Source organism: Hippoglossus stenolepis, chromosome 13 (genome assembly GCF_022539355.2).
Source record: "Hippoglossus stenolepis isolate QCI-W04-F060 chromosome 13, HSTE1.2, whole genome shotgun sequence".
Taxonomy (NCBI): domain Eukaryota; kingdom Metazoa; phylum Chordata; class Actinopteri; order Pleuronectiformes; family Pleuronectidae; genus Hippoglossus; species Hippoglossus stenolepis.
The window spans coordinates 712292-739813 of NC_061495.1; the positions used below are offsets into that span (position 1 = coordinate 712292).

The window sequence follows — 27522 nt, forward strand, 5'->3', positions numbered from 1 at the left end:
AAATCATGTCGTCTTTCTCCAGAAAAACCAAGCCCCCCACCAAAACTTGGCGTGAGTGATGTGACCAAAGAGAGTGTGTCACTGGTCTGGGCCAAACCAGAACAAGATGGAGGCAGCAGAATTACTGGCTACCTAGTGGAGGCTCAAGAGAAAGGCCAGGAGAAGTGGGTCAAGTGTGGTGTAACCAAGTCCATCCACCTCACAGTGTCTGGTCTAAGGGAGAATGCCGAGTACTTTTTCAGGGTCAGAGCTGAGAACCATGCTGGATTCAGTGATGTTAAGGAAATGGTCAACCCTGTAATGGTGAAAGACCAGCTTGGTAAGTTGCAGTCTAAAAAGACTAAGACCAATTTAGTAAAAATACAAACTGCAGAATAAGCCAATATTTACTACTGGAGTATATAACCAGGAAATTAAAAAAGTGAAATAACTCCTGATATCCTTGCCTATAACTCTCTTTATAACTTCTGTGCTTTAGAATCTCCTGAGATCAACATGAACGACTTCCCTCACAACACAGTGTGTGTCAGAGCCGGTTCCACCCTCAAGTGTGAGATCCCACTGACAGGCCGACCTCTGCCTAATGTCTCACTGTCCAAGGATAACGTACAACTCAAGTCAACAATGAGGTTCAACTCTGAAGTCACCCATGACAGCATCAAGATCAGTCTACGCGAGAGCATTGCTGGAGACTCAGGACGCTACGATATCACTGCCTCAAACTCCAGTGGAACCACCAAACAATATGTAAATATTGTGGTTCTAGACCGTCCCAGTGCCCCACTTGGACCGGTGGAGCTGTCTGACGTGACAGGAGACAGCCTTAGTCTGGAGTGGCTCCCACCGGTATATGATGGTGGCAGCCCCATCACCAACTACATCATCCAAAAGAGAGAGACAACCACAGCCAACTGGATGGATGTCTCTTCTGCTGTGGCTCGCTGCACCATGAAGATTATGAAGCTGACCACTGACCTGCAGTACCAGTTCAGAATCAGGGCTGAGAACAGATATGGAATCAGCGAGCACATTGACTCACCAACTGTCACTGTCAGCCTTCCTTACAGTAAGAATTCTTTGTTTTACTTTCATCTTTTATCCATTATTGCTTTTCCTACTCTGTTTTTCAAAATCTAAATTAATATGTAAACCCTCCAACTCTGTTTCGCACCTACCAGCTCTTCCTGATGCTCCAATCACTCCAGAGGTCACTTCTGTAACTAGAGAGACCATTACTGTAGCCTGGACGGAGCCCAAGTCAGATGGTGGCAGCCATGTGTTTGGCTACCATCTCCAGATGAAAGACAAGAACAGCATTCTCTGGCAGAGAGTCAACAAAATGGTGATCCGTGCTACACACTGTAAGGTCACTAATATCAATGCTGGACTTATTTATGAGTTCAAGGTGGCAGCAGAAAACGCTGCTGGAGTCAGTGCCTTCAGCAAGGTCTCTGACGCAGTGCTGGCTATTGATGCTTGTGGTGAGTAGAGTTAAATAATCTATATAAAAGTCAAGGAAATATGATTTCACTGGTACAACTATCTTATAATGAATTCCCACTTCCCGTTCCTGCAGAGCCACCCATAAACCTGCGCATTAGTGACATCACCAAGAACACCATAAGCTTGGCCTGGCATAGACCCAGCTTCGATGGTGGATCCCCGATCATTGGCTACATCATTGAGAAGATGGAGGGTGTCAGTGCCAAATGGTCCAAGGCTGTCCTCAACAATATCACAGACACCCGCTTCACTGTGACCGGCCTGACCCAGGACGAGACGTACGAGTTCAGAGTCATGGCCAGGAACGCCGTTGGGTCAGTGAGCAACCCGTCCATTACTGCTGGACCAGCCACATGTGTGGACACATACGGTAGGTGTCATTTTATTCTTAAATATGGATTTACATAAATTGTAGTTTACACGTGACATTTTGGACACACTGTTGCCTTTATTCTCATCCATGTTTTTTTGTGAATCTGGGTATCACATTTTGGAAAACAACTTCTTGTTTTACTAATCAAAGATCTCAGCTTTACTCTTGTCCATGTGCACACTCTGTGATGCCTCAGAATTCAAACTCACCTGTTTTTCATTTCTCTTCCAGGTGCCCCAGAGATTGAAATACCTCAGGAGTACTTCAGTGAGGTCAAACACATGGCCGGCTCTAATGTGGAGCTCAAGTTTAATATCACAGCCAAACCTGCTCCAACTATTGAGTGGTTGAAGGATGGCAGAGAGCTTGTGCCCAGCGCCCAGCTTTCCTTCAAACATGCATTTGAGTGCACCAGTGTGTTCCTAAGGGAAACCACTCGTTTGAATTCTGGTACCTATGAGGTCAGGGTGAAGAACTCCTTGGGATCTGCATGTGCTGTTGTCAGGCTGCTCATACAAGGTATTCAAATATTATTTAAAAAACTGTATTTATGACAATAATTTTCACCTTGCATGAAATTCATCTTATATGTATAAAAACTCTGATATTCACGGACGTTATCCTCTCTTATCTAGACAAGCCAGGTCCACCTGCTGGAGACATCCAGTTTAAGAAGGTGACTGCTGACAAAATAACCATCATGTGGTCCCCACCTGCTGATGAGGGCGGTGCCATGGTGACTCATTACATTGTGGAGAAAAGACAGACCAGCAGGGTCATGTGGTCCATAGTCTCGGAGAAGCTGGTCGACTGCATTGTTAATGTTCCCAGACTCATCCAGGGCAATGAGTACATCTTCAGAGTTCGTGGAGTGAACAAATACGGCATTGGAGACCAACTGGAGTCTGAGCCTGTCATTGCAAAGAATGCATTTGGTAAGAGAGTGAAGTTAATATCCCTCCCACATCTGGTGTTCCGTCCTGAGATGATTATGTGTCATGATTATGATGAAATCTAATATTTTATGTAAAAATAAAGATTCCCTGTTTACGGATACTCAAAATTTGTGAGATAATAGAAAAGCAAGTGGTTTTGAAGACATTTTAAACAATAGAAAAACAGTTTCATCTAACCTGGTCCTTTTTTTACAGTTCCTCCTAGCGAGCCATCTAAGCCTCAAGTCAACATGATTACCAAGTCCACCATGACAGTGATCTGGGAAAGACCTGCATTGAATGGAGGCAGCGACATTGACGGCTACTACCTGGAAAAGAGGGAGAAGAAGAGTCTGCAGTGGTTCAAGGTTTGCTTTTTGACCAATCTTTATAAAAGCTGTCTCATATATTTAAGATCCCAAACTAAAGACTGGCAAGTGTAAGCTTCATAAAATACACATTTTGTCCAGGTGGTGAAGGGAACCATCAGAGACACTCGGCAGAAAGTCACTAACCTGGTGGAGAACAGCGAGTACCAGTACAGAGTTTGTGCTGTCAACAAGGCTGGAGCAGGGAACTACTCTGAGTCTTCTGAACTCTACACAGCCTACGACCCTATCGGTATGCATTAACATTACCGCTTTGCAGGAGCTTCTTTACAAGATTTCTATATTGTCATGGTCTTCACACAGAATCTTTTATCTTCCCCAGATTTGCCTGGTGAGCCATCCAAGCTGCATGTGGTTGACTCCACAAAGACCTCCATCACCCTCGGCTGGGAGACCCCCGTTTATGACGGTGGCAGTGAAATCACTCACTACGTTTTGGACCAGATGAACTCTGAAGAAAAAGAATGGGTGACCATCAACCCGCAGGTTAAGTCCTGTGAATACGTGGTGTCCCACCTCAAGCCCGGAACCTACTACTTTTTCAGAGTCTCGGCTGCCAACTGTAAGGGCAAAGGAGAGGACATCAAAATGTACCAACCTGTGCAAGCCAAAGATATCTTAGGTTTGTATTTATGTTGACTCCTCTATGATAATTTACAAGCAAGTATTTGTTTCATAATTAGGATAAAAAAACCCTGATCATTAATACTACTTGAGTGTTAAAGTTATTTTCTATTGTTTTTATTGCTTCAAATTGTTGCTATTGATTGTTTTGTAAACTCCATCTGAATTCGGATGGATTAGAATTATATCATTATTGATGAGAATAAGAATAAGAAGTCCTTTATTAGTCCCACAATGGGGGAATTTGCAATATAACAGCAGCAAAAAGAAATCAGTAATCTGTAGAAATATAAAGATATATATATATAGAAATATAGAAACATATGAATGGAATTAAATATATACAGTGTAAAGAAATATATTATGTGAGAGAATATGTACAGTGAATGTATTGCACATGAACTGTTTATATTGCACAGTGAATATTGCACAGTTGAGAAGTTTATTAATACTATAATTCCTCCTCCTTTCATTTGTGTTACACTTCAACAGAGGAGGCTGATTTGGACTTGGATGTTCCCATGACAACCCAGTACACAGCAAAAGCTGGCCGTGATGTGGAAGTGTTTATCCCCCTGAAGGGACGCCCCGTCCCCAATGTCACATGGCGCCGTGGCGACCGCAACATGGCTGGTGACAACTGCTACTCCATCACCAGCACCGAGCGAGCCACCACACTCCTCATACCAAAGGTCACCCGCGATGACTGCGGCAAGTACTTGCTGGAGATTGAGAATGGCGTTGGAGAACCAAAGATAATTACAGTTTCCCTTAAAGTTCTGGATAGTCCAGCCACCTGCCAGAAACTGTTGATCAAGAACGTCACAAGAGGAAAGTTGACCCTCAGCTGGGAAGCTCCTCTCATTGATGGTGGTTCCCCTGTCACTAATTACATTGTCGAGAAGAAGACCTCCACCATGAAGGCTTACCAGGTGATCACCGCAGAGTGTGCCAACACATCCTACAAGGTGTCAGGCCTGGAGGAGGATTGTGCTTACTTCTTCCGTGTGTCTGCTGAAAACGAGTATGGTGTGGGTGACACATGTGAGACCACCGAGCCTGTCAGAGCCACGGAAACTCCAGGAGCTGTTAAAGAGCTGATGATGGTGGACTCCACAAAGAGCTCTGTCACCCTGCAGTGGACCAGACCTGACCACGATGGTGGCAGCCTCATCACCGACTACATAATTGAGAAGAGATCCCAGGAAGAGGTCAACTGGGCTTTGGGTGCTACGTGTAAGCGCTGCAGCTGTGAAGTCACAGGACTTAAAGAGAACACTATCATGGACTTTAGAGTATTTGCCAAGAATGAAAAGGGCAACAGTGACTTCTCACAGATTGGTCCAATCGTAGTGATGGACTTCGTCATTCCACCCGAGGCCCTTCTGAGTGACTACCCCAATGGAGAGCTTGCTGTTCGCATTGGTCAGAACATCCACATTGAATTGCCCTTCAAGGGTAAACCAAGACCTGCAATCAGCTGGCTAAAGGATAACTTCCCTCTGAAGGAAAGCGATAAGATTCGCTTCAGGACCACTGACAACAAGACTGCCGTCACAGTCAGAGGAGCCAAGAAAGAGAATGCCGGCCAATACACCTTGGTTCTGGACAACAGAGTCATCAAGAACTATTTTGACATAAACGTGATCACTCTGGGAGCTCCCTCAGTGCCTGTTGGTCCTATCCGCTTTGATGAGATTAAAGCTCAGAGTATCATCATCTCCTGGGATGTGCCAAAGGAGGATGGAGGTGGCGAGATCACCTGTTACAGTGTGGAGAAACGTGAGACCTCCCAGGCTAACTGGAAGATGGTCTGCTCCAGTGTTGTCAGGACCACATTCAAGATTCCCAACCTGGTCAAGGGAACTGTGTACCAGCTCAGGGTCCGTGCGGAGAACAAGTATGGAGTCAGTGAACCACTCAACTCCTCAGATGTTATTGCCCAGCACCAGTACAAACCTCCAGGTCCCCCAGGAAAGCCAGTGGCCTACAACATCACCAGTGATGGAATGACCATCGGTTGGGAGGCCCCAGGTTTCGATGGAGGGTCCCCTATATTGGGCTATCATGTTGAGAAGAAGGACAGGAACAGCCTCTTGTGGCAGAAAGTGAACTCCTCCATCATATCCAACAAAGAGTACAGAATCATTGGTCTCATGGAGGGACTGGAGTACTCCTTCAGAGTCTATGCAGAGAACAATGCTGGAATTAGCCCCATTAGTGAACAGAGTAAACACGCGCTCGCCATCTCCCCTGTTGGTAAGTTCATGTTAAAAACTATGAAATTGTGTTAAAGTCTGTTATAAAATACCAGTTTCATCACATATTATTATATCTACAATCCTTTTTGCTTCAGTATCACCGTACGATTTTTTTTAAACCAAGCACTCGTGATAAATTGCCTCTATCTTCTCTCATTAGATCCACCTGGCACTCCCACGTTCATCGATGTAACCAGAGATTCGGTCACGCTGCAGTGGGACATCCCCAAAAAGGATGGTGGCAGCAAGATTGTTGCCTATAGTGTGGAGAGGCGCCAAGGTAGAGGCAAATGGCTGCGGTGCAACTTCACTGATATCAGCGAAACCCAGTTCACTGTGACTGGTTTATCACCTGGAGACAGATTCGAGTTCAGAGTGATTGCCAGGAATGCTGTGGGCACAGTCAGTCCACCGTCCAACTCCTCTGGATATATCATGACCAGGGACGAGAACAGTAAGTACATTCAAAAATATATATTTAGAAATGTTATCATAAACAGTGTGTTCCTTCATTCTGCCGATCACTCATCTGTTCATTCTCTTTGTATCTCCAGTTGCTCCTGAGATCATTTGGTCTCCAGATCAGGTTCTATCGATGAGGGCTGGAGAGAAGGTGAAGCTCGGCTGCAGCATCACTGGACGTCCTGTCCCCCAGGTTGTCTGGTACAAGGATGGCAAAGAGATCGACAAGAGGATCATGATTGACATTGAGATCACCAGCAGTATCGGAACCAGCAGTCTGTTTATTCGTGATGCTGACAGGAACCACCGTGGAATCTACACTGTCGAAGCCAAGAACAACTCCGGTACCAAGAAAGCTGACGTCAACGTCAGAGTGCAAGGTTGGTAAACACTTATGTTTCATTATGTTTTAGAGACACTGTATAGGAACAACATTTTCAATCCTGTTTCTATTGACACTTGGATCCTACCTTCTCACACGTTCAGATACACCGGGACCTGTAGAAGGTCCTATCCGTTTCACCGGCATCACGGCTGAGAAGTGCACTGTGTGGTGGAACCCACCAGAGAATGATGGTTGTGCCGCCATCACTCATTATGTGGTGGAGAAGAGGGAGACATCCAGGATCTCCTGGGCCTTGGTCACCTCCCAGTGTGAAGCCTGTTCTTACAATGCCATCAACCTCATCAGGGGCAACGAGTACCAGTTCAGAGTCTCTGCTGTCAACAAGTTTGGTGTTGGCAAACCACTGGACTCTGATTCTATCATCGCACAGATGCAATACAGTAAGTTACTCACATTCTGTGTGACAAATTGGACCAAAGCTAGTAAACATTACTGATCTGTTGCAATTTAAATCTAGCAGAAAAGAACAGAGAGAACTGCCTCCACATTCAGAACTTGACCTTCGTACAAAAAACACGTTTTCTTCTCTCTTTCAGCTGTGCCTGATGCCCCTGGTACTCCTGATGCCACACATGTGACTGGAAACAGCATCACCATGTGCTGGACTAGGCCAAGGTCAGATGGAGGCAACGAGATCAAACACTACATCCTCGAGAGGCGAGAGAAGAAGAGCCTGCGCTGGCTAAAGGTTTCCTCCAAGAGGCCCATCACAGAGCTGAGACACCGTGTCACCAAACTCACTGAGAGCAACGAGTACGAGTTCCGCGTCATGGCTGAAAATGGCGCTGGTGTTGGACCAGCCAGCAGTACCTCCAGGCTCTTCAAATGCAGAGAGCCTACCAGTGCTCCCAGTGCTCCCACAATGATCAAGGTAGGATTACAGAAGAAAATCCTTCCTTATTTTCAATAAATGTCAGATATATACACTACCGTTCAAAAGTTTGGGGTCACCCAGACAATTTTGTGTTTTCCATGAAAACTCACTTTTATTTATCAAATGAGTTGCAAAATGAATAGAAAATATAGTCAAGACATTGACAAGGTTAGAAATAATGATTTTTATTTGAAATATTAATTTTGTTCTTCAAACTTTGCTTTCGTCAAAGAATGTTCCATTTGCAGCAGTTCCAGCATTGCAGACCTTTGGCATTCTAGCTGTTAATGTGTTGAGGTAATCCGTAGAAATTTCACCCCACGCTTCCTGAAGCCCCTCCCACAAGTGGGATTGGCTTGATGGGCACTTCCTGGTACCATACGGTCAAGCTGCTCCCACAGCAGCTCAATGGGGTTGAGATCTGGTGACTGCGCTGGCCACTCCATTACAGACAGCAGACCAGCTGCCTGCTTCTTCCCTAAAGAGTTCTTGCATAATGTGGAGGTGTGCTTTGGGTCATTGCCCAGCATCCCGGAGTCGCCTCTTCACTGTAGACGTTGACACTGGCGTTTTGCGGGTACCATTTAAAGAAGCTGCCAGTTGAGGACCTGTGAGGCGTCTATTTCTCAAACTAGAGACTCTAATATACTTGTCTTCTTGCTGAGTTGTGCACCGGGGCCTCCCACTTCTCTCTCTACTCTGGTTAGAGCCCGTTTGTGCTGTTCTCTGAAGGGAGTAGTACACACCGTTGTAGGACATTTTCAGTTTCTTCGCAATTTCTCGCATGGAATAGCCTTCATTTCTAAGAACAAGAACAGACTGGCGAGTTTCACATGAAAGTTCTCTTCTTCTGGCCATTTTGAGAGTATAATCGAACCCACACATGTGATGCTCCAGATACTCAACTAGCTCAAAGGAAGGCCAGTTCTATAGCTTCTCTCACCAGCAAAACAGTTTTCAGCTGTGCTAACATCATTGCAAAAGGTCTTTGGGGTTTTCTAATCATCCATTAGTCTTCTAAGGCGATTAGCAAACACAATGTACCATTAGAACACTGGAGTGATAGTTGCTGGAAATGGGCCTCGATACACCTATGTAGATATTTCATTAAAAACCAGACGTTTCCACCTAGAATAGTCATTTACCACATTAACAATGTATAGAGTGTATTTCTGATTAATTTAATGTTATCTTCATTGAAAAAAACAGTGCTTTTCTTTGAAAAATAAGGACATTTCTAAGTGACCCCAAACTTTTGAACGGTAGTGTATATATATATTGTCAGCAATATTGTTATATATTAATTATTTAAAATTGTTTTTGCTGTTTTAACACAGTGAAAACCTCACAAATAACTTAAATGACATAATGATAGAGAGAAATGAGAATAAAGAAACATTTTGAGAACTCTGTTTTTTTTCGTTAGGTCACTGACTCCACTAAGTCATCTGTCACCATTGACTGGACCAAGCCAGTCTTTGATGGTGGAATGGAAATCATTGGCTACAACATTGACATGTGTAAGGCCAGTCTGGAGGAGTGGCACAGAGTCAACAACCAGATTTGCTTCCACACCAGTTACACTGCCAAGGGCTTGGTGGCTGGAGAGATCTACAAGTTCAGAGTCAGTGCTGTAAATGGATCAGGAGAAGGCGAAGCCTCTGTGCTGGCCAGTCCTGTTCAGGCTCTGGACAGACTCACATCTCCTGAGATCGACATTGATGCCAACTTCAAGCAAACTCACATCGTAAAGAATGGCGGCGTGGTCACCCTCCATGTTGCCTTCTGCGGTAAACCAGCTCCTCTTGCCATCTGGTCTAAGGTGGATGGGGAGCTGCCTGTCATGGGTGATATCAACACCACAGAGTCATTCTCCACTCTGACTATTGAGGGGTGCACAAGGTACGAGGCTGGCAAATACACCCTGTCTCTAGAGAACAACAGTGGGCGCAAGTCCATCACGTTCACTGTCAAAGTGCTGGATACACCTGGACCTCCAGGAGCCGTCACCTTTAAGGATGTTACCCGTGGAGCCTTGACAATGATGTGGGATGCCCCCACCAATGACGGTGGATCCCGAATCCACCACTACATTGTGGACAAGCGTGAAGCCAGCCGCCTGGCCTGGCAGGAAGTCAGTACCAAGAGCTCTCGGCAGATGATTAGGGTAACTGGTTTGGATATTGGCGTGCGATATTTGTTTAGGGTGATTGCTGTTAACAAGTACGGCCAGGGAGAAGCTCATGAGATGACAGAGCCTATCATTGCCACAGAAGAACCTGCACCACCCAAGAGACTGGACGTCGTTGACACCACCAACTCCTCAGCCTCGCTGGTGTGGCTGAAGCCTGAGCATGATGGGGGCAGCCGCATCAGAGGCTACATTGTTGAATTCCGAGCTAAAGACACTGACCGCTGGGTTGTTAGCGAAGAGACCAAGTCCCAAAAGATGCTAGTGGAGGGTCTGATTGAGAATACTGAGTATGACTTCAGAGTCAAGGCCAAAAACGATGCTGGAATCAGCGAGCCTCAGGGCACCTTCAGCTCTGTGGTCATTAAGGAGCCCCGCATTGAACCAACTGCTGACCTCAGCAGCATCACCAACCAGCTCATCACCTGCAAGACCTCCAGCACCTTCACAATCGACATCCCAATCAGTGGCAGACCTGCGCCAAAGGTCACCTGGAAGCTGGAAGAGATGAAGCTGAAGGAGACGGAGAGGGTTTCCATTAAGACCACAAAGGAGAGAACCACTCTGGTGGTGAAAGACAGCAAGAGAAGCGATAGTGGCAAATACTACTTGACCCTTGAGAACACAGCTGGTGTGAAGACATTCACAGTGACGGTAGTTATCGTTGGCAGACCGACTCCACCCACAGGCCCGGTGGACATTTCTGGACTTTCCTCAGAATCCTGCAACCTGTCTTGGTCTGAGCCAGCGGACGATGGTGGTAGTGACATCACCAACTACATTGTGGAAAAACGAGAGTCTGGCTCTGCCTCCTGGCAAGTGGTGAACTCTAGTGTGAAGAGAACCACCATCAAAGTGACTCATCTTACCAAGTACTTGGAGTACACCTTCAGAGTGTGTGCTGAGAACAAGTTTGGAGTAAGCAAGTCCGTTGAGTCTGCTGCTGTTGTCATTGAGCATCCATATGGTAAGTCCCGATCGACATATACACAAAAATAAATACAAAGTTAGATGAATTTTGTAAAAGTGCCTTCGTCCAGATCACATTAAGAATACCTGTTCTCACCGCTTCTTTGTTCTCACAGTTCCTCCAAGTCCTCCAAATCGTCCAGATGTGGTATTTGTCTCTGCCAGCGCCATCAGCATCAAATGGGAACTGCCATATGCAGATGGTGGCAGTGAGATTTCAGGCTACTGGATTGAGAAGAAGGAAAGGAACACGATTCTGTGGGTGAGGGAAAACAAACTGCCTTGCCTGGACTGCCAGTACAAGATATCCAGCCTGATCGAGGGCCTGGACTACCAGTTCAGGGTGTATGCCATGAACATCGCTGGACTCAGCAAGGCCAGTGAGGCCTCCAGAGCTGTGACGGCACTAAACCCTGTTGGTAAGTGAAAGGTTCATCTTCTACAGATATTTATTATTCAAACTAATGACTTTAAGAGCGTAAAAAAGCTGCATAATTAAAACTGTGGTACAGTTTTACAATTGACTCCTTTCCATCCTCGCTTAGATCCTCCTGGTAAGCCCGAGGTGACGGATGTCAGCCACTCCTCTGTATCACTGTGCTGGACTGTGCCATTTAATGATGGTGGCAGCAAGATCGTTGGGTATGTGGTGGAAAGGAAAGTCTACAGCACGGACGAGTGGGACGACAACCGCTGGCTCAAGTGCAACTACACCACCATCAGTGAGAACTACTTCACCGTGACTAACCTGGGAGATGGAGAGATCTATGAGTACCATGTCATCGCTAAAAATGCTGCAGGTGTCCACAGCGCACCTTCAGAGTCTACCGGACCAATCACGTGCAAGGACGAATACTGTAAGTTTGGGTCGTAAAATCATTACAATTAGGATTTAGATTAAGATTTCATGGAAGGGGTTAACCTTATTAGTAATAAGTATAATACTACCAAGTAAAATAACAAAAACTAGTATATTTTTTGCTTTTAATCACATTGTGGCATCCTTACAAGTCAATTGTTATTGAGGTAAAAATATATACTTTCTTCTTTGCTGCAGCTCCTCCCAAAGCTGAACTCGACAGCAAGCTGGTGGGTGAGACGGTCACGGTCACTGCCGGCTCCGACCTTGTCCTGGACGGTGCTGTAGGCGGTAAACCGGAGCCTGTGGTCTTCTGGTCGAAGGGCGACAAGATGTTGGAGCTGGGAGAGAAATATTCGCTGACCTACACTGCCACCAGAGCCATGGCCGTCATCAAGGACTGCGACAGATACGACACAGGCAGATACGTCCTGACCGTCAAGAATGCCAGCGGAATCAAGACCGCGGCTGTCAGCGTTAAAGTTCTAGGTGCGTAACCAACAAGCAACTGTGATGAAACAAGAATCACATTATTTCAGACTACAAGGATATGACTTAGTTGACTTTTGACTCGAATAGAAAAACTTGAGGTTGTGTAGCAATTAATAGACATTTCTCTGGTTCTCCTCTTTTAGACACTCCTGGAGCTCCGGCTGACAAGATCGTAATCAGCAGAGTGACGGAGGAGAAATGTACAGTGTCGTGGAAGATTCCACTGCAGGATGGTGGACACCTTGTCACCCATTACATCGTGGAGCGTCGGGAGACCAGCCGCCTCAACTGGGTCATCATGGAGGCCGAGTGCAAGACTCTGTCATGTGTCAGCAGCAGGCTGATCAAGAATAACGAGTACATTTTCAGAGTCAGAGGAGTCAACAAGTACGGACCGGGAGTCGCTCTAGAATCTGATCCCATCATCGCCAGGAACGCCTACAGTAAGCACAGCGTTTCTCTGACTTTACCGTTTCATTCAAATGTTTCCTGATGGTGGTGCTGTAGCATAGTGAGGACAAACCCTTGGCAGTTCGATCCCAGTCTTCCTCATTTGCATGCTGAAGTGTCCTTGCTGAACCCCAAATTGCCACTCGTATAAGATGTTTTCTGTCTGTGACCCTGACGTGTCTCAACTCTTCTATCTCTCAGCCATCCCGTCCCAGCCGGGCACACCGGACGTCACAGCTGTGGCCAAGGAGCACGTCATCATCGAGTGGCTGAAGCCTGAGAGCGATGGAGGCAGCGAGATCAAAACATACATTGTGGATAAACGAGAGCAGAGCAGCACCAGGTGTGATTAACATCTGATGGACTTGATGGATGAATTTGAGTTTTCACTTTCTGAAATATTGATGTCATCGTCTTTCCCTCACCACATCCTGTTATTTCTTCTCTGGAACAGGTGGACTCGGGTTAATAAGAATTACACCATCTACGACACTCGTCTGAAGATCTCAGGTCTGTTGGAGGGAAGCGAGTACATGTTTAGAGTGACGGCCGTCAACGCTGCAGGAGACAGCCAGCCGAGCGACGCCTCACCATACATCCTCTGCAAAGACCCAACTTGTAAGACATTAAACAGTCTTTTCAGTCTTTTCTTTTCAAGTGCTAACCATACTTCCATCCATACTTTGGAAAGATTACTTTCCTCTTGATGGAATAAGGTTCGAAGAAGATATAATATATCCATATGTATATTTACTTTCAGATACACCAGCTCCTCCATCAATGCCTCGCATCACTGACACAACCAAGCACAGCATCAGCCTGACCTGGACCAGACCCATGTACGACGGAGGCTCAGACGTCACCGGCTACATAGTTGAGATCTTAGAGGAGGGCACCGAACAGTGGTACCGTGCCAGCGCCAAGGCACTCAAGACCAATGAGTATGTGGCCGTGGGCCTGGCAGCCAATAAGAAGTATAGATTCAGAGTAGCTGCCATCAACAACAAGGGCACCGGGGAGTTCAGTGAACCTAATGCTGAGGTCCAGCCTCTGGAGAGAATCGGTGAGTCAATCCACACTTCAGCTCCTGTTCCTGGTAAAACGTTCTGTGGCAGAAAAGAGAGAAAGCTAAATAGAATAGAACAGCATACAATTTAATTATTAAATATTATTATCACCAACAGCACCAACACCAAACTTCCATTCATCTCGTATGCTTTCCAAATATAAAATCTAAAAACGTCTCCACAGTTTCTGTGTAATTTCTTCTAAACTATTTAAAAAACTAAATAAGTATAATGTGAAAAAGTCTTTGTCGCAGCATTATATGACTCTTACTCTGCTCCACCTGCTCAGAAATTCCTGACCTGGAGCTTGCCGACGACTTGAAGAAAACAGTGTGTCTGCGAGCCGGAGGAACCCTGCGTCTGTTTGTGTCCGTCACTGGCCGCCCAATACCAGTGGTGGCCTGGAGGAAGACAGGGGTGGAGCTGCAGAGCCGTGGCTTCATTGAAACCACCAATAGCTACACCATGCTAATGGTGGAAAAGGTTACTCGCTATGACTCTGGAAAATACGTTGTGGAGGCAGAGAACCCATCTGGCAAGAAGACTACAACCATTCTGGTCAAAGTCTATGGTATGTCATCTGAAGTTTGCACAGACACTCATTATTTCATGCTGAATTAAAATGTAAAAGTTTCCTCAGCTCAACTGTAAACAATAATATGTTCTCTTCTTCACCCCCCCCTCTTTCCCGCAGACACTCCTGGTCCTCCAGCTTCAGTGAAGGTGAAGGACTACACCAAGGAGTCTGTTGTGATCACCTGGGATGTCCCGAGCATTGATGGTGGTGCTCACGTCAGCAACTACATTGTAGAGAAGCGTGAAGCCAACATGAAGTCATACAAGACCGTCACCACTGAGTGTAGAAAGACCCTGTTCAGGATCACTGGCCTGGAGGAGGGAGTGCACTACTTCTTCAGAATCCTGCCAGAGAACATCTATGGCGTCGGTGAGCCGTGTGACACGTCTGAGGCTGTGCTGGTGTGCGAGGTGCCATCAGTGCCTCTGAGCCTCCAGATGGTTGATGTCACCAAGTCCTCAGTCACACTGCTCTGGGAGAAGCCAGTGCACGATGGCGGCAGCAGGCTGACGGGTTATGTAATCGAGGCCTGCAAAGTGGGCTTGGACAGGTGGACTGCCGTGGCGACAGTCAAGGCCTTTGTGTCCCAGCACACCATCCAATCCCTAATGGAGAATGACCAGTATCTTTTCAGAATCAGAGCCACTAACACCAGGGGAGCCAGCGAGCCCATGGACATTGTATCTCCGATCACAATTCAAGAGATTAAGGGTAAGAAATCATGAAAACATCCACAATCCTTTTTAACCATTCCAAAAAATACAAAATTCACATAAATCCCTAAAATACAATCAATACAAAACATATCTCTGTATATTTCAGTGATGCCCACGATTGACCTGACCAGCATCCCTCAGAAAATAGTCCACGTGCACCGTGGCAAAGCCATCGACCTCAACATCCCGATAAAAGCTAAGCCACAGCCTGAATGCTCCTGGTTCTTCGGTGGCACCCAGTTGAAGGACAGCCTGGACCGCATCAAAATTGACAGCAACGGCAAATATACCCATCTCGTCATACGTGATGCGACAATCAGTGACACGGGAGACTACATGCTGCAAGTTAAGAATGCCATCGGCATGGCAACAGAGGTCATCAAGGTCATCATACTTGGTAAGGCGACTTTCTGCAGACAAATGAGGTCATTCATAAATTAGATCAAGTGCAATTTTACAGAATAGATGTACCAATAATTAGTCAGTTTACGAAGTCACATGTAATCAGTAATTTTGTGTATCAAGTACAATTCAAGTCATATGCAAACACAGACGTACTAAGCAGCCTCGTCCTTGTGTCCATCCAGACAAACCTGGAATCCCAGTTGGTCCAATGAAGATTGAGGAGACTGACGGCGTGTCAGTGACAGTCAGCTGGGAACCTCCGGAGAAGGACGGCGGGGCCAATGTCAGCGGCTACGTGGTGGAGCAGCGTGACGCCCACCGGCCAGGCTGGTCCACCATCTCAGAGTCAGTGACCCGACCCTGCTACAAGTTCACCAGACTCACAGAGGGAACTGAGTATGTGTTCCGTGTTGCTGCCATGAATCGCTTCGGTGTCGGTAGCTTCCTGCAGTCTGAGGTGGTGGAGTGCAAGAGCGCCAAGAGTGAGTTCTCTTCCCATCGAAAGTGTTGTGTTCCTGCACTCTATGTATATCATCTTATTTATAATGAAAACAAACTCTGCTGCTGTTTCTTCCAAACAACTTTTTGGTCCCACTTGTTCTACTTTTGGTGTCTACTTTCACCATAGCAACCATTTAGGAACAACTCTTTTAACCATCTGGTAGCAATGACCTACTAATACATTATTGACTACAAGGGTCACGTAAACATCTACACCAAGCAGTTTTTTCTTTACCAGCCTCATTAAAAAATGTCTTGATCAATATTAAGACTGAAGAAAATTGAGCCACATATTTCTGAGCCTATTACCAGAAAAAAATCGTATTTATTTATATATTTAAGATCCTTCCTTTCATCGCCCTTCATCATTCATACTTTCCATCTTCATTACATCAGTAAATCTTCGATCCAACTGTCTAGTATTTTCTGTTATCAGTAATTCATCTGTATTTCCTGTTTAGCCATCCCTGGACCTCCAAGCAGGCCAGATGTGCTTGATGCCACCCACGAGGGCATGACCCTGACCTGGCAACCACCTGAGGACAATGGTGGATCCACCATTGCCGGCTACATAATTGAACGTAAGGAGGCCCATTCTGACAGGTGGATGAAGATCAGCAAGAACCCCGTCACCATGACCAGGTACCGCTCCTCTGGCCTGATCGAGGGCCTGGAGTACGAATACCGTGTCACTGCCATCAACTCGAGAGGAGTCGGGAAACCCAGCGAGACCTCTGTCATCACTGTCGCCATGGATCCCATTGGTACGTGACAAAACTCAGTGTGTAACTACTGTGCCACTGTAATGATAAAACCGCCACCACTTATTTTTTTCTAATCTCATAAGTCTGAAGTCAGTTTTTTACTGTGTTGTTGAACAGAGGCTCCAGGAGCTCCAGTTCAACCCAGAGTCACCGACAGCACCAGGACTTCAGTCTCTCTGGCCTGGTTGCCACCTGAAGAGGAGGGTGGTGCTGTGATTACTGGCTACTTAGTCGAGATGCAGAAGGTGGACCAGGTGGAATGGACATTGTGCAACACCACACCCACTAAGATGTGCGAGTACACTCTCACCCACATGCCCCAGGGTGCTGAGTACAAGTTCAGGATCATCGCTTGCAATGCTGGTGGTTCCGGAGAGCCTGCAGAGATTCCTGGAGTTGTTAAAGTCCAGGAGATGCTGGGTAGGAGAACAACAAACATAATTTAGAGTCACAAAACAAGATACTTTTATCTCGTAAATATAAAATGCATCTTTCTCTCTTACCTGAATCTGTAATTGACAAAACTCTGATCTGTGTCATCCTCAGATTATCCCGACTATGAGTTTGATCGTAAATATGAGGAGGGCTACGTAGTGCGACAGGGCGGAGTCATCCATCTGTCTGTGGCCATCAAGGGTAAACCCATCCCTATATGCAAGTGGACCAAGGATGGCCGTGACATCTCCCATCGGGCCATGATTGCCACGCACGATGACATCACTGAGCTGGTCATCAAAGAGGCACACAAGGACGACACCGGTACCTACGACCTGCTGCTGGAGAACAAATGTGGCAGGAAGGCCGTGTACATCAAGGTGACTAGGCTGTCATATGACTTCAGAGAAATGCACTTAAATATTGATCATTTTAAAATACAATCTCTTGGAATGGTGGGAACCTAACTGTCTATAAATCTCCTCCTCCAGGTGAAGGTGATTGGTCGCCCCGATTCCCCAGAGGGCCCTCTGGAATGTGATGAGATTCAAGCCAGATCATTGCGGGTCAGCTGGAGACCACCTTCAGATGATGGCGGCTCCGACATCCTAGGATACATCGTGGAAAGGCGTGAGGTACCCAAGGCCGCCTGGTGTACAGTGGACTCCCGGGTAACCGAGAATTCTCTGGTGGTGAAGGGTCTGAAGGAAAATGTGGAGTATCACTTCAAGGTTTCTGCTGAGAACCAGTTCGGTGTCAGCAGATCTCTCAAGTCTGATGAGCCTGTGACACCTAAGACACCACTTTGTGAGTATAATTTTTCAAAATTGTGATGCAGTTAGTGTTGTACGTATTGATTTTACTGACAACAGACTTCACCTCCAGGCCCACCAGAACCTCCTAGCTACCCACCAGAGATCATGGACGTGACCAAGTCTACAGTGTCTTTGTCCTGGGCCCGCCCTCGGGATGATGGAGGCTCTCGCATCACAGGATACTATGTGGAAAGGAGGGAGGTGTCGACAGAGAAGTGGGTCCGCCATAACAAGACCCACATCACCACCACCATGTACAACGTGACTGGTCTCATTCCTGACGCAGAGTACATGTTCAGAGTCGTGGCTCAGAACGACATTGGGCAGAGTGAACCTGGTCCTGCTTCAGAGTCGTTGGTCTGCAAAGATCCATTTGGTGAGTTCGTGTTGAATGTCGGCTTGGAGAAAATGATATAACGTAAAATATGTTGACGAGACAGACACTTGAAAATCTAAAAGAAACATGTCAGGCTTTTTTAATCTACGTTAAACATATATTCATGTATAGAACTAATCAAAGAACAGATTTTACAGCTATTGTACAATACCATCATTTAGTCTCTCTGTGAGTTTTAAGCCACGTTTGTCTTCTCCCTATAGACAAACCCAGCCAGCCAGGAGAGATCGACATCATCTCCATCACCAAAGACTCCATCACGATCCACTGGCTCAGGCCTGAGCATGACGGAGGCAAGGAGATTCTGGGCTACTGGGTTGAGTTCAGGCAGGCTGGAGAAAGCGCCTGGAAGAAATGCAACAAGGAGCGTTCCAAGGATCGTCAGTTCACCATGGGTGGATTAGTAGAGGCCACCGAGTACGAGTTTAGAATCTTTGCTGAGAATGAGACCGGATTCAGCCGACCTCGTCGCACACCTATGGGCATCAAGACTAAACTGAGCGGTGAGCCAATACAGATTATAGATTTCATCAAACAGAATTTGTAATGTGACCCGGGTCTTTATAAAGTTAAACAATGAATCATTAGGTAACAGCATCAGGAATAAAAGAATATTACGTATATTTTATAGCAAAGAAAATAATGAATGTAGATGAATGAAACTTTGCTGATGTCTCTGCAGTTGGTGAAGCTCCAGCTTTGAAGGAAGAGATCCAAGACGTTACCACCAAACTTGGTGAGTTGGGCAGTCTGACCTGTGGCATTATTGGCAGACCTCTGCCTGAGATCAAGTGGTACCGCTTCGGGAGGGAACTGATTCAGAGCCGCAAGTACAAGATGAGCTCAGATGGCCGTAACCACTCCCTCAGTATCCTGACAGATGAGCAGGAAGACGAGGGCTTGTATACCTGCAGGGCCATCAATGAGGCCGGAGAGGTTGAAACCAGCGGCAAACTGCGTCTTCAAGCAGCTCCTCAGTTCCATCCTGGGTTCCCCCTGAAGGAGAAGTACTTTGCTGGAGCTGGCACCAGCCTCCGCCTGCATGTCGTCTACATCGGGCGCCCTATCCCCCAGATCATGTGGTTCTATGGCAAGAAGCCTCTGAATCCATCAGAAAATGTGATCATTGAAAACACAGAAAGCTACACCCACCTGGTGGTGAGGAACGTCCAGAGGAAGACCAATGCCGGCCGCTATAAGGTTCAACTCAGCAACGGGTTTGGAACCGTTGACACTGTTCTACGTGTTGAAATCCAAGGTAATCAAGAAAACGAAGATGTCCAAAAGACATCATATTATCACTAATGCTATTTAAATAAAAAATATGTCTATGTTAAGTCTGTGTCTCGGTAAATATTAGTTATACATATGATTTTATACCTAGTTTCAGCCAATGAATAACTATTCCTAGATCTATTTATCTGTTGGGAAAGTGTTGTTACTCACTCACTTCTTATGGTTTATCCAGATAAACCATGCATCCCTGAGGGTCCAATGGTTATTGATGCTCTGCTAAAGAGCTCAGTTGTCATCAGCTGGAAAGTTCCCAAGGATGATGGAGGTTCCATAATCTCAAACTACATTGTGGAGAAGCGTGAAGCCAAAGAAGGGGAGCAGTGGCACCTGGTGTCCTCCTCGGTCTCTGGCACAACCTGCCGCGTCCCCAACCTGATAGAAAACGCCGGGTACTACTTCAGAGTCTCTGCCCAGAACCAGTACGGAGTCAGCGAGGCTCTGGAAATCCCATCAGTGATCATCATAAAGAGTCCATTCGGTAAGTCCCGTAATATTGTTTGCCACTTTTGGCTTCTGTAGCTACAATGCAGGTCAAACTACAGATACGTAGAGCACTACGATAACATTCTCTGTTTGTTTCTCAGAAAAACCGGGCATCCCACAGCAGCCCTTCATCATCAGCTCCACCAAGGACTCCTGTGTCGTCTGCTGGAAGCCTCCAAGCAGTGACGGTGGAGCTAAAATTACAAACTACTATCTGGAGAAACGTGAGAAGAAGCAGAACAAGTGGATTTCAGTTACCAACAAGAAGATTGTGGAGACCACTTATGAGGTCATAGCCTTGATTGAGGGCTTCGAGTATGAGTTCCGTGTCAAGTGTGAGAATGCGGGTGGTGAGAGCGGCTGGAGCGAGACCTCTGCGGGAATAATCCCGAAGTCTGACCAGTCTCCACGCGCTCCTGCATTCAGGGAGGAGATCAGGGACATGAACGTCAAATATCACGCCAATGCCACCTTTGTCACTAAGGTACTTTATATATTTAATTACCTTTACCTTTCAAATATTTGAAAGTGGCATCTACATCTGTGAAAGTCTAAATATGTCCTCACCCCAAATGTCTCATCTGACTCTGGGACACAAACACAAAACCTAATTTTGTCAATTCCAGTTTCTGCTGAAAGAGACAAGGCTTGTGTTCAGTACAATATCTAACTTGATTATTTTTCCCTCAAGGTGGTGGGACATCCAAAGCCTTTGGTGAAATGGTACCGCAGTGGAAAGGAAATTCAGGCAGATGGAACCAAGATCAAAGCTCAGGAGTTCAAGGGAGGTTACTACCAGCTCGTCATCACATCTGCTGATGAGAACGATGCCACCGTTTATCAAGTCAGGGCAACCAACCCCTCAGGTTCTATCTCTACAACAGCCAACCTGGAAGTGGAAGGTGATGAAATGATTTTGTTATTACAAATTAATTACGTTTTGTGTTTTCTAGAATCCACCTGGTTGTATTGTTTCCAGGTGTAATTCCTGAAACAGAAATTATAACAACATGCGAATTAACGTTGTATTTTTTGTCAATTTAATTCTAGTTCCTGCTAAAATCCACCTGCCCAAAGAGCTCCAGGGAATGGGGGCAGTCCACGCTGTCCGTGGAGATCAGATCACCATCAAGATCCCCATCACTGGCAAGCCTGAGGCAGCAGTCACTTGGCAGAAGGGCCAGGAGATCCTCTCCAACTCTCCTTACCACCAGGTCATCACCACAAGGTCTTTCACCTCCCTGGTCTTCCATAAGGGAGTGCAGAGGAGAGATAATGGCTACTACATTATTACTGCAAAGAATAGGTTTGGAATGGACAAGCAAACCATCGAGGTGAATGTGGCTGACATACCTGAAGCTCCAAAGGGACTCATGGTCAGTGATATTACTCGGGATTCCATCACTATGACCTGGGAGCCTCCTGCCAATGACGGTGGTAGCGACATTATTGGCTACATTGTAGAGAAGTGTCCCACCACTGCTGACAGGTGGATCCGTGCTGGACAGACCACTGACTGCAGCATCACCATCATCAACATATTTGGAAAGACCAAATACCAGTTCCGTGTCATTGCTGAGAACGGATTTGGTCTGAGCTCTCCTTCTGTGCCAACTGAGCCCATCACTACGAAGGAAGACAAGTCTGTGATTAGGAATTATGATGAGGAAGTGGATGAAGCCAGAGTGATCACCAAGGAAGAAGCTCTATTCTACAAGGTGAAGGAGTTGTCCTCCAAGTACATCATCTCTGAGGAGCTTGCTCGCTGCCAGTTTGGAGCAGTCCACCGCTGCGTTGAGATTGCTACTAAGAAGACCTTCATAGCCAAGTTCATCAAGGTCAAAGGAACTGACCGTGAGTTGGTTCTTAGGGAAATTGAGGCCCTCAACGTAGCAAGGCACAAGAATATAATTTACCTGCATGAATACTTTGAAAGTATGGAAGAAATTATCCTGATCTTTGAATTCATTTCTGGAGTTGACATCTTTGAGCGCCTTGGAACCAGCAACTTTGAGCTAACAGAGCAGGAGATTGTCCGCTACCTGAGACAAGTCTGCTCTTCCGTCAAGTTCTTGCATAGCAGCAACTTCGGTCACTTCGATATCCGCCCAGACAACATCGTCTATTCTACAAGGAGAAGCACCACCATAAAGATTATCGAGATGGGCCAGGCTCGGCTGCTAGTGCCAGGAGAAAACATCAGAATGCTGTTCTCAGCTCCAGAGTACTGTGCCCCAGAGGTCCACCGCCATGACTTAATCACAACAGCCACTGATATGTGGTCTGTTGGTGTTATGGCCTATGTTTTGCTCAGTGGCCTTAATCCATTTGCGGCAGAGTCAACTACGAAGATGATTGAGAACATCTCAAACTGTGAGTTCATCTTTGATAGTGAAGCATTTAAGGACATCAGCCTGGAGGCCATGGACTTTGTGGACAGACTTCTAGTCAAGGACATGAAGCTCCGTATGACCGCCCATGAGGCTCTGGAGCACCCATGGCTCAAGATGAAGATTGAGCATGTCAGCAACAAGGTCATCAAGACACTGAGACACAGAAGGTACTACCAGACCTGTGTGAAGAGGACGGACACTATCGTATCGTCAGCTCGCGTTGCTTATGGTGGCGCCTTCAAGAACCAGAGAGGATTAGCTGTGGGTAAAGTGAAGATTGGAACCGAGTACCATGGCCTTCGTGCTGGTCCAGTCATGCATGGCTCAGCTGAGGAAGGCGGCCATGTCAGATTCACTTGTAGCATTGCCAACTATGACAAGAGTACACAGGTGTCGTGGTACTTCGGAAACCGTCAGCTACACCCAAGCCCCAAGTATGAGATCACTTACAGTAATGGTTTTGCCAGCATCTATGTAAAGGACATTGAAGACAGTGATGATGGTGTGTACAGATGCAAGGTGGTGAGCGAGGATGGAGAGGACAGTGCTTATGGAGAGCTCTTTGTTGATACGGTAAGAAGCATCAGAGAGCACTATGTAAGCCGCTCCATCAAGAAACTGAGGAAGAGAGTTGACAAGAGTAAACTCCTGCAGAGACCACCAGAGTTCACTTTGCCTCTTTACAATAGCGCTGCCTACATTGGCGAAGATGTCCGCTTTGGTGTCACTATTACTGTGCACCCGGAGCCTCATGTAGCATGGCTTAAGAATGGAGAGAGAATCAGGGCAGGCGACGATGACAGCAAGTACACATTCACCAGTGATACGGGTCTGTACCAGCTGATGATCCACAATCTGGACGTGAACGATGATGCTGAATACACAGTCATGGCCCACAACAGGTTTGGAGAAGACAGCTGCAAGGCTCGCCTCACTGTGACACCTCATCCTGTGATGGAGGAAACTATGAGGCCCATGTTCAAACGTCTCCTGGCTAATGTTGAGTGCATAGAAGGGCATAGTGTCCGTTTCGAACTCAGAGTCTCAGGAATCCCAACTCCTACTCTGAAATGGGAGAAGGACGGTCATCCACTACAGTTTGGTCCAAAGGTTGTTGTCATACAGGAGGATGTTGATTACCATGTCCTGCACGTCAGAGAGACTCTACTTGAGGACTCTGGTTTGTACAAGGTTACCGCAACCAACTCAGCTGGCTCTGCAAGCTGCCAGGCTACACTGAATGTCGACCGCCTGACCTATACCAGGAGAGAGTATAAGAGCGAGGAGGAGAAATACAGACACATACAGAAAGAAATTGAAAAGACGAACAAGATGGCTCAGCGGATTGTTGCCACTGAAGAGCTTGTACCTTTCAACCCCACAGCCCAGGAGGCCCTCAAATTTGCTGCAGAGATGTACAAGCCTGCAGTGAGTACCAAGAACATAGAGGGTGAGTTTGACATCACAGTGGAGAAGTCGGATACCAAGAGGCTGGAGGAGGAAAGGAGGATTTTCATGCCATATGAGATGCCAGAGCCATTAGTTCACGATCCTCGAGTTTTGGATGAAGACAAGGCCATCAAACAGTTTGTACCTCTCTCGGATATGAAGTGGTACAGAAAGCTGAGAGACCAGTATGAGATTCCAGAGAGGATGGAGAGGATTGTGCAGAAGAGACAGAGACGTATTCGCTTGTCCAGGTGGGAACAGTTCTATGTCATGCCCCTCCCCCGAATTACTGACCAGTACAGGCCTAGATGGCGTATTCCAAAACTCAGCCTGGATGACCTGGAGACTGTCAGGCCTGCACGCCGTTCACCCTCCCCTGAATCTGAGGTTTCCTTCAAATCCAGGAGGAGATCTCTGGGAGACCTGAGCGACGAGGAGCTGCTGATGCCTGTGGACGACTACCTCTCCATGAGGAGAACAGAGGAGGAGAAAATGATGCTGGAGGATGAACTGGAGCTCGGTTTTTCTGCCTCTCCTGCTGGCAGCCCTATCCGCATAGAGCGGCGTGCCATGGAACGGGAAGAGAGGAGACAGGAGTTCAGGCAGGAGTCTGTTGAAGTTGTTGAGAAGAAGAAACGTACTGTTTCTCAGTTCATGAGGAGGAGAAGATCATTGTCTCCCACATACATTGAGCTGATGCGTCCTGTCGCAGAGCTGATCAGACCATCTCGGACCAGGCCACCTGTGGAAGTAGAGGGACAGATTGTGGGGAGGAGGTCCCCCACCCCGGAGAGGACTCGTCCCCGCTCTCCCAGCCCCATCAAATCAGTTGAGAGGTCTTCCCGCTCTTCCTCCAGGTTTGAGAGATCTGCCAGATTTGACATCATGTCCCGCTATGAGGCCAGAAAGGCTGCTCTGAAATCTGAGAGAAAATATCAGGTTGTTAGCCAGACACCTTTCAGCCTTGACCATGCTCCCCGTGTGACCGTCAGGATGCGTTCTCATCGCATACCAATTGGCCAAGACACCAGATTCACGCTGAACATCCAAGCCAAGCCAGATGGTGAGGTCAAGTGGTTCCATAATGGAACTGCAATCTCTGAAAGCAGTGAGAAATATGTATTCACCAACATGAGCGGCGTCTTGACCATCGTTATCATGGGCTGTCAGGAAGAGGACAGTGGCACATACCGTTGTGTATGCTCCAACTCTAAGGGAGAGGCATCGGACTATGCCACCCTGGATGTGTCCTGTGGAGGATACACCACCTTCTCCTCTCGCCGCAAAGATGAGGAAGTTACCAAAACATTTGTCCCCGAAGTAACTCGAATTGACCACTATCACACCACGCACTTTAAAACTGGCTATGCGTCCCAGACCCACTTTGAAGTGGAGGAGAGCAAGTCTAAGTTGACCGAGACACATGAGGTTGCTACTCGTGAAAGATATGCTGCCTCATCTGAGAGGTATGATTCATCTATCAAATACGCCTCGACTGAATACCTGTCATCTGCTTCCTCCTACTCATCAGACAAATTTTCTCTTACTGGGAAGCACTCCACTTCTGAATCCAAACTTAAATCATCCTCTGCTGCCGTAGCTGAGGAAGCTTCAGTCCAAAAGGTGAAGCCTTCTCTTCTGGCTCGGATCCTCACCAAGCCTCAGTCTGTGACGATTGAAGAGGGACAGACGGCCAGATTCTCCTGTGATATTGATGGCGAGCCGGCACCCAGTGTTTCATGGATGCACAAGACCACAACTCTTGTTGCATCTCACCGTGTCCAGGTCACCACAACTCAGTACAAGTCCAGCCTGGAGGTTTCCTCTGTGACGACTTCAGACGAGGGCAGTTACACGGTGGTGGTAGAGAACGCCACAGGCAGACAGGAGGCTCACTTCACTTTAACCATTCGCAGAGCAGCTCCCAAAGAAGAAGTTCAGGCTGTCAAATCTCCTGAGCCATCTGTAAGGTCACCAGAGCCTTCAGTCACATCACCTGCTCCCTCCGTAACATCCCCTGTTCCAAGTGTAAAGTCACCTGAACCCAGCGTTACATCCCCCGTGCCTTCAATTAAATCACCAACACCAAGTGTCAAATCCCCTGAACCATGTGCAACATCTCCTACTCCGAGTGTGAAGTCTCCTGGACCAGATGGAATTAAGTCTCCTAGGAGCGTCAAGTCTCCTGTGCCGTCGGCAACCTCTCCAGCACCCAGCTTAAAATCACCAGCTCCAACTGTCAAATCTCCTGAACCTGAGGGAGTTAAGTCACCACGTGGTATAAAATCCCCAGAACCCAGACTCAAGTCACCTCCACCTATTAAGTCTCCAGAGAGAGTGAAGTCACCTGAATCCGAGGAACTCAAATCCCCTCGTGGTGTCAAATCTCCAGAACTCGCAGGACTCAAAACACCAAAAGGAATGAAGTCCCCAGAACCTGCTGGAATAAAAACACCAAAAGGCATCAAGTCCCCAGAGCCGACAGGGATCAAATCGCCCAGGGCGTTAAAGTCCCCAGAGCCGACAGGGATCAAATCGCCCAGGGCGTTAAAGTCCCCAGAGCCGACAGGGATCAAATCACCTCCTAGGATGAAGTCTCCTCCTCCGATCATGTCCCCTAAGAGGGTTGTGTCTCCACCCCCTGTCAAATCCCCAACCCCAAAACCTCCCAAGGTTCTGAATCAACTAACAGCTGAAGCCCGTGAGGGCTCAGTGAGGATGTCCTGTGTCTGTGAGAGCAGCGTCAGAGAGGTGGTGTGGTACGTCAACGGGAGGAGACTTTCGCAGAGTAGCCACCTTGCGATGCAATACTCTGAGGGCTCCTGCAGCCTTGTAATCCACGATCTTGCGGACAGCGATCAGGGAGAATACACCTGTGAGATGACATCAGAGGGAGGAGTATCCAAATCCTCCTTTTCCTTCACTGGACAGGTCTTCCAGTCCGTACGCATGAAGATCACAGCCTATCGTGAGCAGCAACTGGCTCTTAAAGGTGAGAACATTACATCAAAAAATGTTTAGTCCAGTTTGAAGTCATTATGAAAATCCACATTACAATTTTCTCCATCTCTACTTTAAACAGGATCAACGATGATGAGTCACAAGGAATCTTCATCAGCCATGAGCTCATCCATGATGAAGAAAGAAATCCACACAATGGAAGAGTCCTCCTCCTTTTCCTCCTCCTCCCAGCAAGCTATGATGTCATCCATGATGGAGTCCAGCTCCTTCAGCAGCATGGCAGCTGAGATGAAGTTTGAGACCATGTCCATGTCCAGCATGTCCACGGTTGCATCTGAGTCGTATGCACTGAGCTCCAGCAGCCTCACCGAGGGGTCTTCATTCAGAGCAATCGGTGAGACACTATCTTTTAATCTATTAAAGAACTTAGAGATTTGTCCTCGTAAAGTTAGTTTGAATTTGAAAATCTTCACAG

The 27522-nt window shown here is 46.9% G+C and overlaps 2 protein-coding genes across 7 annotated transcripts in view; both read left to right on the top strand.

Moving 5' to 3' along the window:
- LOC118120114 (abl interactor 2-like) overlaps positions 1–27522 on the top strand; it is an 882953-nt gene that overhangs the window by 694244 nt on the left and 161187 nt on the right. The window lies entirely within an intron of this gene.
- ttn.2 (titin, tandem duplicate 2) overlaps positions 1–27522 on the top strand; it is a 181170-nt gene that overhangs the window by 152256 nt on the left and 1392 nt on the right. The window contains 38 exon segments of the mRNA XM_047342567.1: positions 23–319; positions 479–1066; positions 1179–1481; positions 1577–1873; positions 2108–2395; positions 2512–2811; positions 3028–3179; positions 3282–3432; positions 3523–3822; positions 4317–6083; positions 6246–6539; positions 6640–6927; positions 7034–7333; positions 7490–7824; positions 9254–10985; positions 11104–11406; positions 11533–11844; positions 12045–12335; positions 12482–12781; positions 12990–13131; positions 13243–13406; positions 13549–13851; positions 14145–14426; positions 14550–15143; positions 15255–15545; positions 15736–16035; positions 16516–16818; positions 16936–17238; positions 17365–17633; positions 17745–18060; positions 18139–18444; positions 18669–18968; positions 19148–19723; positions 19934–20239; positions 20346–20728; positions 20936–21146; positions 21295–27078; positions 27169–27441. Of these exon segments, the coding sequence (XP_047198523.1) occupies positions 23–319; positions 479–1066; positions 1179–1481; positions 1577–1873; positions 2108–2395; positions 2512–2811; positions 3028–3179; positions 3282–3432; positions 3523–3822; positions 4317–6083; positions 6246–6539; positions 6640–6927; positions 7034–7333; positions 7490–7824; positions 9254–10985; positions 11104–11406; positions 11533–11844; positions 12045–12335; positions 12482–12781; positions 12990–13131; positions 13243–13406; positions 13549–13851; positions 14145–14426; positions 14550–15143; positions 15255–15545; positions 15736–16035; positions 16516–16818; positions 16936–17238; positions 17365–17633; positions 17745–18060; positions 18139–18444; positions 18669–18968; positions 19148–19723; positions 19934–20239; positions 20346–20728; positions 20936–21146; positions 21295–27078; positions 27169–27441 (20004 nt within the window).